The 11,072-nt window shown below is 53.0% G+C and overlaps 1 protein-coding gene across 1 annotated transcript in view; it reads left to right on the top strand.

Moving 5' to 3' along the window:
* The window catches only part of BDH1 (3-hydroxybutyrate dehydrogenase 1), a 33,918-nt gene extending 28,813 nt beyond the window's left edge, over positions 1 to 5,105 (top strand). The window contains 4 exon segments of the mRNA XM_007465884.1: positions 272 to 633; positions 635 to 762; positions 3,864 to 3,919; positions 4,981 to 5,105. Coding sequence (XP_007465946.1) covers positions 272 to 633; positions 635 to 762; positions 3,864 to 3,919; positions 4,981 to 5,105 — 671 coding nt within the window.
* The last annotated feature ends 5,967 nt before the right edge of the window (positions 5,106 to 11,072 follow it).

Raw genomic sequence — 11,072 nt, forward strand, 5'->3', positions numbered from 1 at the left:
CCTCCTCCCCGGTCCTGCCTGGGAACAGCCAGCTACCCAGGAAATACCAGATATGCTGACGCTGATGTGTGGGCCTGAGCTGGCCTTCATTAGAAACGAGGGTGCCCCCTGACCCTGGCTGGTTCAGAAGGCGGAGCCCCAGCCTGACAGGCCGCAAAATAGCTGTCGGGCCAGGAGGCCGGGTTCTGGCCAGACCTCCAGAAACATGCCAGGCCCCAGACGCTCTGCAGGTATTGTTCCGTGAGCGGGAGTTTGCCGTCTTCCTCCGCAGGCTGCGTGGTCAACATCAGCGGCATGCTGCGCCGCATGGCCCACGCGGCCGGCCCCACGTACTGCATCACCAGGCTTGGGGTGGAGGCTTTCTCCGACTGCCTGCGCTACGAGGTGCACCCACTGGGAGTGAAGGTCGGCGTGGTGGAACCCGGCAACTTCATCGCCACCACCAGCCTCCACGGCGCTGAGCGCATCCATGCCATCGCCAGTAAGATGTGGGACGAGCTGCCTGAGGAGGTGCGCAAGGACTACGGCTGGAAGTACTTTGACGAGAGGGTCGCGAAGATGGAAACCTACTGCAACAGCAGCTCCACGGACACGTCCCTCGTCATCAGCGCTGTCACCCACACCCTGACCTCCGGCTAACCCCTACACTCGCTACCACCCCATGGACTACTACAGTTGGGTGCAAATGCGCATCACGACCCACTTGCCCGGAGCGATCTCCGACAGGATCTACATACACCGAGGAGTTTCTCACTGGCCTCTGTTGGGGAGCCCTGGGGGGAGGGAAGAGGAAGGGAGGGGGAGGGGCTTGTGTCATTACCTCTTGATTACCCACTTGTGGATTATCCCAGTCCCAGGAGGACCCACTACCAGTCTGAGCGTCAACCAGAGCAGGCAGCCCAGCTCAACTCGTGTGCCCAGTGAATGGCTCGGGCCTTCTCAACTGGGGTGCAGAGTGGTGGGCAGGGCCCACAAACCTCAGGGCAAACATGGTGAATCTGTCTTTCTGGAATTGATTTTATACAACGATTTTAGGTAGACATCTTTATATTAAAAACAGATTTATTATAAAATAGAATCCAAATCCTTTATATTTTAAAGCCAAAGCATCAGTTCAAAAAATTTATCTCAGGACTCCCCTGGCGGTCCAGTGGTTAAGACTTCGCCTTCCAATTCAGGGGGTGCAGGTTCAATCCCTGGTCAGCTAAGATCCCACATGCATCGGGGCCAAAAATCCAAAACATAAAGCAGAAGCAATGTTGTAATAAATTTAGTAAAGACTTTAAAGAAATGGTCCACATCAAGAAAATTTATCTCATTTGATCTTTAAACCAGCCTCATGAGTAAAAGGAAGTTTTTTTTTTCTTTTGTACATGAAGAATTTTTGGCTCAAAGAGGACACATGAATTACCCTTTTATTGCTTATAAATCAATTTTGCTTATATTGCTTTATATAAAATATAAAGGTCCAAGTCGTGTGTTCCTGCCACTGCTGTAGAAACATTTCACATTTTATGTTCCAGGGCTGCTCTGGATCCAGTTATCTGAGGATCCTGTGATGAGCTCTGTACCCTCACCTGGGCCATGTATACCGTGTGCCCACCATGTACCTCTTTGCATGTCCTTGGTGCTGCTGTGTGCAGCCTGCAGCCAGTGATTCAGAGCTGAGTGGAGGGGGTGGCAACATTCTGGAGATTTCCATTTGAGGTTTCTCCAGCTTAGGACAAACTTGTGTGGAGGTGCTCATTGGCTAAGAGGTAATTCGTTTCTGGTTTGGGTCCGCTTGGTCTTGCCTGGGGTGGGACCCCTGTTGATGGGACATTCTTGGCAGGAGCCGTGATACATAGGACGGGCACTGTGGCCTCTCCTCCCCCAGGGGTGGGTCCAGGTTCCCTGTCTGTCTCACCTGGTGCTTATACACACACACACACCTGTTCTATGGTGCTCAGGGTGGCCTTCACTGATGGCTCACCTTCCTTCTATGGACTTATTTTTAATTAAACCAGGTCACTGATCAGCAGAGTCTGTGTTATCACTTCTTGGCTTTGGGTTTTTGTTTTTTTTAAATAAATTTATTTATTTTACTTGTTTTAATTTTTGGCTGCGTTGGGTCTTCGTTGCTGGTCGCAGGCTTTCTCTAGTTGTGGCGAGCGGGGGCTACTGTTCATTGCCGTGCACGGGCTTCTCATTGTGGTGGCTTCTCTTGTTGTGGAGCACGGGCTTTAGGCGTGCAGGCTTCAGTAGTTGTGGGTCGCGGGCTCTAGAGCACAGGCCCAGTAGTTGTGGTGCACGGGCTTAGTTGCTCTGTGCCATGTGGGATCTTCCTGGACCAGGGCTTGAACCTGTGTCCCCTGCATTGGCAGGCAGATTCTTAACCACTGCGCCACCAGGGAAGCCCTTGGGTTTGGGTTTGAAAGCTAGTATCCCTGCAATTGCCCAGAGCCTGCATGTTTGGACCAAAACCAGGCAACACCCTCCTCCAGGTATCTGCAGACCCTGGGACAGGTTCCTGAGTACCAGCCCTTCTGCCTCGCCCTGGAAGGGACAGGCCTGCCGCTAGAGGGTGCCCTATCTCCTTTGCAGCCGGAGTGGCCTCAGCTCCTGATTTGGGAGCTCCCACCCAAGCCTGAGGTCTCAAAGGGTTGGTGATTCCCCACCTTGGAAGTGGTCCAGGCACAAAGATACAAGGCCCCTTTAGAAACAACTCTTCCTTCTCTTCTAGTAGCTGCCTGGCTTAATCGTGGAGGCTGGTGCCAGGAGAAAGCAGAACCTGGAGAGCTGGAACCAGCCACGGGGCTCAGGCAGTGCCAAAGAAGAGGGGGTCTCACAACGAGAAAATTCAGCCTGCCTTTTGGGCCTTGATCCCCTCTGTCATCAAGCAGGGATGCCCTGCCCAGCTCCCTATCTGCACGGTGAGGCCCAGAGGGCCTGTGTGGATGACAGGGTGGGCAGGGGGACTGAAACCCTCCAGAGCCCAGGGAGGGATACTTGATGGTCATTGTCTTTACATAACAAGAAGAGATTTTTGAATCACAAGTCTTGCCTTTCAGAATCTCACTTTTATATCTTGGGAGATTTAGTTTCCATGCTTAATTTTACTAAAGGAAAATGTATGCAGAACTTGAAGATACTCGTGTGCATGGATGCCTGGGAACTGGCAGGAAAGGGAGATGGTCATACGCTCTGGGTCAGGACCAGCAGTAAACCAAACACTGGAGAAGACGCATCTGCGTCTGCTGGGACCATCAGGCGTTAAGTCAGGACTGCTAGGCTGGCCTGCAGGCTGCCCTGATTTTTAATTTTTATCCCAGTGATTGGAAAGCCCAGAGCAACTTCCCTCCAGATCATCTCAATGCTAATGAAAACCTCACAATTACTATTCACCTTTTGGCAGCTGAGAGCCTCCTTGGGGGCAGGTCTCGTTTTGATCCTTACGAGAGACAGCTGAGGTGGGCAGAATAGAGGTGGTTGTTCCCATTTTATAAATGACATAACTGAGACCCAGAGAGGGGAAGTGACTCACCCAGCATCACAGTGGGTCTGAGCAGATCCAGGGCCAGCACGAAAGTCTCCTGAGTCATGCTGTTCACCATCACCTCACTCTGTGGCCCCAGGAGCCCTGGGAACCAGGTGGATGGGTCAGGGTCGCCTGGTACCTAGACCCTCACTGACTGTCAGCAGAGCTGCCCCTGCCTGTGGGGGGGAGGGGAGGCTGCCACCTGCGCCCACTGTCTGGGGCTGCTGGGGACTAATGGTGTCCACCACCACCGCCTTGGGTGGCAGCATTGTCTCCAGCACCCTCCCCTTGGAAGGATTCGTTCAGTCGGTGAGGCCTGAGGACCCATCTCCTGTTATCTATTCAGGCCTGCAGCACTGGGCCTGGGCCCCTTGGAGTATAACCCCATCTCCCAAGCAGCAGGTATCGGTCAGCTATGCAGGGCAGGGCACTAGTGAGCAGGCACCTGCACAGGGCCCTGGGCCAGGGACCAGGCATTCACTGTACCATTGGATCCTCCTCAAGGCCTCTGAGATGGGGGGGAGAGTCCTACACCCCAATCCCACTCTGTCACCCCATGGAGTAATCTTGAGTAAGTGGCTCTGGTTCCAAGGCCTCCATCGAGGCCTCAGGCAAGAGGAGGGGAAGCGTGCAGACAAAGCCTGGCACTGAGGGCAGGGGGTGTGGGCTGGACTCGGCTTGCACCTGGGACTTTGCCCAGTGGTACCTCTGTCTGTGGGGACCCACGGACGGGTGCCTTCAGCCCGCACTGCCCCTCCCTTGATGGCTGGAGGCTGGGTAGGGGCTTTTTGCAAGATGCTCCTGACGGCGCCTTTTTACAGAACACGTGCTGTGCTTTACATTCCACCCGGGGCCAAGGGCTGTGCAAGCAGGTGACAAGCCGGCCTGGCCCTCCCTGCCATGAGCTGCTCTGAGTGCCTCCGCTGCCCGGGGCGGTGGGCTCTGCCAGACTCCCCACTCGTGGGGCCAGCTCATTTCCTGTATTTCAAGCGGGAACTGGCTCTGCCAAGCTGCACCAAGTCTTTCTGGTGCAGGTGCATACATGAGCAAGCAGAGGCTCTCTTGGCTTAGGTAGCACCAGGTCCGGGCTGCCAGGGAGCAACCAGGCACACCTGTGCAGTGCTGGGCCCAGTCTGCAGCCAGCTCTGCCCCTCCTCTCTTCTGATCCTCACAGCAGCCTTGGGAGCTAGGCAGGGTGGGGTCATTTTCTCATTTTACACAACAGGAAGCAAACTACCCCAAGTCTCTCACCAAGAGAGGGATAGAACCGGGTGGCCATGTCAGATCTAACCTCCAGCCCGGAGCTAGTGATGCATGCAAAGCAGGGCAGATGGCACCCGGATCTAAAATAAGGAGGGGAAAAAATACCTCAATTATGTAACAGTGAGAAAGATCCGTAGGCATACGCATAGTACAACCACGGAGCGCTGCCCCATAAGCCATCTCCTTCTTCCCTCCCCCAGGCTCTGGGCCCTGCTCCCTGGGAGGAGATGTGCTGGAGGAGCCCATCAGCGACCCTCCAGGAGGAAATCTGCCTGGCCTGGGCTCACACCGCCCCATCCTGGGCGTTTCTGAGGGCATGCTCTAAGAACACCAACACCTAAACCTTGGACAGAAACAGATTCTGGAGCTGTCCTCAGAGAGCTCGAGGGTCATCTGAGCACAAGACTTGAGAATCCTCAGATACGGAGGTGGAACAAGGAGGGCTCTGGGGACCCAGTGCTCCGATATAGAACAAACAAGAAAACAAGCAAACCCAGAACATCTAAGGCCGTCCTGGTGTGTGTAGGCACCAGGGAAGGTGGTTTGTGAGGTTTGTGGCTTCAGAGGTATAGGGTGAGCACATACTGGTCAGGGCCCAGGGCCCAGGGCCTGGGATTAGGGCTGGGAGGGCTGCCAGGACTCCTGGAACCTCAGAGAAGGAAAAGGGACTCAGCCATCATCAAGCATGACTCCCAACCTCCAGGCAGCTGGCCAGGCTTTGAAGCCCTCCAGTGACAAGGATCTCCTTACTTCCTAAGATGGCATTTCCTTGGTTAGGGAAAATTTACCCAAAGACTGAGCTGAAATCTATCATCTCTGACTTAAGTCCTTTGACACTTGGCTATGACCCAGAACTGCACAGAACACTAGGTTGGAAATGGCCAAGTCAGGTTCAGGAGCCAAGGTCCCTCATTTGACAAGGTTTCCATACTCCTCCCTGTCTGAACAGAAGGTTTCAGCTGTGATTATCCCATCTCTCATTCTTGATGACACACATCAGGCTGAATGGTCACCTAAGTCCCCTCAAGCAACAAGAACTTTGAGATAGGGTATAATACAATTGTAGAGATGCTGACAATTTCTTACACACACGTGCCCCCTCACAAGTAAGTGTGCTCCAAAATCATCTCCCATCTGATCCTCATAAATGGCTTATGAGTTAGGCAGGGCTACTGTTCCCACTTGACAGATAAGGAAACTGAGCCTCAGGGAAGTGGAGTCATTTGCCCAAGATCACAGAGCCAGAAAGTGGGAGAGCCAAGACAGAAATCCAGGCCTGGCCTCCATCCCTAGGGCCCCTTCCTTTACCCCAAGTCTGCCTCAGTCTCTCCATCAGGGCCCTGGAGCTGGGCTGGACCAGTCAGTCAGAGGCTGACCATGTAGCCTGTGAAGGAGTGATGGGTGGGAAGCATTAAACTCAAATTTCTTCCAGCCCACAGTTTTGCAGAGAATAACGGGGAAAGGGAGGCTGAGCCTTTCCTGCATCTCACTGCAGGTGTGTCCATTGTGTTTGGATCTGCAGTGGCCTGGGCTCTGTTGGAGGGCCTGAGGTGGAGAGAGCAGGGCCAGTAGGTATTTCCAGGGCTGTGGCTGAGGACGATCCTGGCCTCAGCATCCATGGGCACGCGTTAGAGGGGAGAGAGTGTGAATAGGGACCAACCTCCAGGGATGCTGGGGCCCAGAAACTCCTGCGCTGCTCTCTCAGTGAGACTTAATTACTCTATAAAATGTGAGGCTGCTCCCACTTATCAAATTATAGATAAGCTTAATTACAGCTCGCTGAGTAACCACACTGAGCGCCTTCAGAAATAGCAGTGGGCTGATTGCTCTTCTCAGCTTCAGCTGTAGCCACCTGGGTTTCAGGAGGAAGTTCTGCTGCTAAACTCCGCTCTCAGGCTGCAGGAGGGACTGCACCGAGCATGCTTCTGTCCTGGTCACTTCCTGGCTGGGCCTGTTCTCAGCCAGCAAGTGCTCTGCTGAGCCACCTCTGTTCCATTACTGGGGTATTTACTCTGCTGGGGCCTCTCTCTCTCTCCTACTCATGCTGTGTTCTAGACAAAGGTTTTGGCTCATAATGTCTGACTGAAGGTGTGCAAAGTAGTGCAGGACATGCCTTAAGAGACAAGGAAAGGGGGCTTCCCTGGTGGCCCAGTGGTTGAGAATCCACCTGCCAATGCAGGGGACACGGGTTTGATCCCTGGTCCGGGAAGATCCCACATGCCGCGGAGCAACTAAGCCTGTGCGCCACAACTACTGAGCCTGCGCTCTAGAGCCCGTGAGCCACAACTACTGAGCCTGTGTGCCACAACTACTGAAGCCCGTGCGCCTAGATCCTGTGCTCCGCAACAAGAGAAGCCACCGCGATGAGAAGCCCGTGCACCACAACGCAGAGTAGCCCCCGTTCACCACAACTAGAGAAAGCCCGTGCACAGCAACTAAGACCCAACGCAGCCAAAAATAAATAAATAAAATAAATAAAGAGACAAGGAAAGAATATGGTGCTGGATGGGAAAACACACAATTTGTGGATTCTCAAGAGCACCTTCAAGGAAACAAGTAAAGAACAGCAGGCCACTAGGGATTGGTGAGAGGTCTGTGACATTGTGAAGGGCACCACAGGCCTTCCCTGGTGGTCCAGTGGTTAAGACTCCATGCTTCCACTGCAGGGGGTGCAAGTTCGATCCCTGGTCGGGGAACTAAGATCCCACATGCTGCAAGGTGCGGCCAAAAAATAAAAAAATAAATGAAGGGCACCATAAACATCCCTGCATACTGGCAGGATTGATGGACTTGCTCCAGTGGAAGAAACTGGCAGAAGGCACAGTGTGATTTCAGGGCATTTGATGGGAATGGAGGAGCAATACTGAGGATAATTACAAGTGCCCTAGGTGTTCCCACATTCGGAGGTGCACCTGGGAGCTCTGTGCTTAATAGCATCTGCTCCCTCTCCCTCTGCCCCCTTTATTATTTGAGTCTCTGCTTTGTGCCAGGTGCTGTACTGGGCACAGGGCATCCAGTGGCAGGCAGCTCACTGCTCTCCTAGGAAACTTTAACCCAGGGTGACAGATTCCACGGTTTGGGGGAGGAAGTGAAATGCTTTATTGTACCAGCAATGAATAACAATAGTCATTTTCAATCTACACACAACCTAAATTGTCTTTTTCCCTTTATAGCCTCAGCGCCCCAGGTCGACCGCAGATGTGAGGGGACAGGAATGGGCAGGGGTCTTTTCCTACTTATGGAGTCACCCGACCTTCTCAAAGGAAAAATAAAAAAGTGAATGTCCCTGGAAAAACACTGCTGCGTCTTGCCCAGATGCCAACAACGTGAAGTGGCCAAGCAAACAGTGCTGTGACCACTTGCAGAATGATCAGGCAGGAGCTCTGTGACACCAGGGGTTGGGCACGTGGTCTACAGGCTGAAGGTAGAAGGAGACCATATGCTCAAGCTGAGCACAGACATGAAGGGGTAGACGCCGACTCAAGGAATGCGACAAATTGGAATTTTCGGCATTGGGGGTTGACTTTCTATGAGGTTAAGTGTACAACAAAAGAATGCAACAGAACACTAAAAAGAGACTCTTGGGGAAGCTCTTGTTTTCTCTCAGCAGAGAAAGAAGGGGCAAATCAGGGGGTCCCTGAGCAGGCAGCTCCTGGGGAATGGAGCCCACTGGTGATGCCCTGTTAGAGATGGAAGGAGTTCAGAGAGCCTGCAGCCGGAAGGATGGGAAAGAAACAAGACTTGCTGGAAGTTTCATTCTGGGAAAGGTTGGGTAGAAAGAACACAAGTTCTGGAGCTGGACAGACCTGACTTTGAATCCTGTTCTGCAACCTTCCGATTGCATAATGCTGTCAAATAATCTAGTCTCTCCTAGCCTCAGTTTCTGTATGTCTGAAATGGGGGTAACGATGGGTACCTTGCAGGGTTGTTAGGTGAGTGTTTAAGGTCCCTAGCATATCACCTGGCATGGGGGAGGGACTCAGAAGGCATCCTGGCCAGTGTAGCCAGGGCCTAAATAACCCTCTCCCATCCCTACCCGACCCCATCCCAACCTTTCTGAGACATGCCTAGGCCTTACTCCAAGGGTGTTCCAGATGCAGAGACAGAAATCGGGAAACACTCAAAGTTGAACCCTAGCAGCCAGAGCCCACCTTCCTGTTCACCTTGCTCCTTCCAGGGGCCTGGGGCAGAGGAGGTAATTTCTTCCTTCAGGTGCCCCTTTCTGACTGTTAAACGCAGAACAAACTCTACAGCCCTACATCACCTCCTTTCTGGAAATCCCTGGAGAGGATGACAGGTGGATTAAGGAATTATCGGCCAGAAGGGCTTCAGCCTCAGAGCCTGGAAAACAAGTGCATCCCAGGCAAAGGAGGTATTTTCTGTAGCCCAAATCCTTGAAACTGTCCAGGGGGATCAGCCTGGACAGTTGTGGCTTTGGGGAGGATGGGAAGATGGGCCTGTTCCTCCTGCCTCCAGCTCTCTGTGTTTGGGTTCTTCCTGTTAACCTCTCAGTTATGTCTTAGCTAGGCCTGGCTTCCTCTCTGTCTCTTTTCCTTTGGCATCCAAGTTCTGAGGGTGAAGTGCTGTCTATAATCAGGCTTCAGGGGATCTGCACTAAGATTTTATTCCCAGCCTCTAGGGGTTCCCAGTCCTGTGGGGCAGGTGGGCTGTGTTCCGACCCAGGGGAGCTGGCCATCACTTGGGACGTCCTATATACGGTCGATGTACACTGTTTGTGGGAGCCCAGGGGAGGTAGAAGAGAATTCAGACTGGGCAGATTACAGGTGCTCCCTACAAGGAGACCGTGTTTCAGTGGAGCCTTGAAGAGGATTTTGATAGGTAGTAACAGGATATGGGGTACTTGGCAGGGTGTTCACACTGAAGGGAACAGTGTGGGACTGGCCCAGCATCTGGGAAGGACAGAATTCTTGAAGGGAAAGTGCAATAATTTGGCAGACCTTGAAGACTTCTGGCCCCTGGGAATAAAAGCATGCTGGAAGGAAGGGGTGTGAGATCTTAGAGGGCAGTGTTCAGACAGACCTGACCTTCAGCACCATATCACTACAAGCTGAACCTCAAAGTCATCCAGCCTCTTGGTTCCCAAACTAACTGCATGTGAATCTCTTGGGGATCTGATTAAAAAACAGAACCGGTGCATCTGGGGCAGAGCCTAGGAACCTTATTTCTAAGAGGTGACTCCAAGGTACAGCGAGGAAAGGGACGGCGAAAGAAGGGTGGAAGGCCCCAGTGCAGATGTCTGTCCAGTTTGGCATTTGGATTGTGGCACTAGTTGGGGGCCCAGCCTCGCCACAATTTTCAGGTGTGCGTCTTACCATGGAAGATTCCATTAAGCTGTGCCGAGCCCACCTGCTGTGTCACTCTGCTCCCCGGAACCCCTGTTTTGCTCAGTGTTCTCTCCTTGGCCAGGAGGGGGCAGTCAGCTGCCTCTCCAGTTTTCTTCCTGCCTTTAGAGCTGAGGCCTGGAAGGGCCCAGAGGTGGTTAAACAGGATAGGACTTTCTCTGACCCATGGCAGGAGGCCTGAGTTCCAGTTCCACATTCTCATTGCAGACTGAGCCACTGGGGATAGGTGAGGAGAAGCAACATGCTCCCATCCCTGTTTTTTTTTTAGTGCTCAGAGACCTGGCTCCCAGCTGCCTAGCTCTCCTGCATAAGCCAGAGGCTTGGGGCAGGGCCTGCTACAGGTCTCTGTTATACATTCTCCCCTTCTATAGGAATATATCCAGCAGTGTTTAGCTGGGCACATGGTTGCCCATAATAAAGATTACATGTCCCAGCTTCCTTTGCAGCTATAGGTGATCATGTGACTATGTTCTAGCCAATGGCACATAAGCAGACATGGTAGTACAACAGCTTTCAGGAACCTTCCTTAAGAGGTAGTTTAGGGCTTCCCTGGTGGCGCAGTGGTTGAGGATCCGCCTGCTGATGCAGGGGACACGGGTTCGTGCCCCGGTCCGGGAAGATCCCACGTGCCGCGGAGCGGCTGGGCCCGTGAGCCATGGCCGCTGAGCCTGCGTGTCCGGAGCCTGCGCTCCACAACGGGAGAGGCCACAACAGTGAGAGGCCCACGTCCTCTTGATGATACTATGAGGCAAGATTTATAATCCCAATTTTATAGATGATTAAACTGAGACTTACGTTTAAATACTTGCCCAGTCAGTCAGAAAGTGACAGGATTCCGAATCAGAATCTCTTTAACTGCTGGACGCCAGCCCCGATTGGTCCTCAGGCTGTGATGAGGGTCCCTGCCAAGCCGGACTCAGCTTAGATTG

The sequence above is a fragment of the Lipotes vexillifer genome, unplaced genomic scaffold (assembly GCF_000442215.2).
Source record: "Lipotes vexillifer unplaced genomic scaffold, Lipotes_vexillifer_v1.1 scaffold853, whole genome shotgun sequence".
In the NCBI taxonomy this organism is placed as follows: Eukaryota; Metazoa; Chordata; class Mammalia; order Artiodactyla; family Lipotidae; genus Lipotes; species Lipotes vexillifer.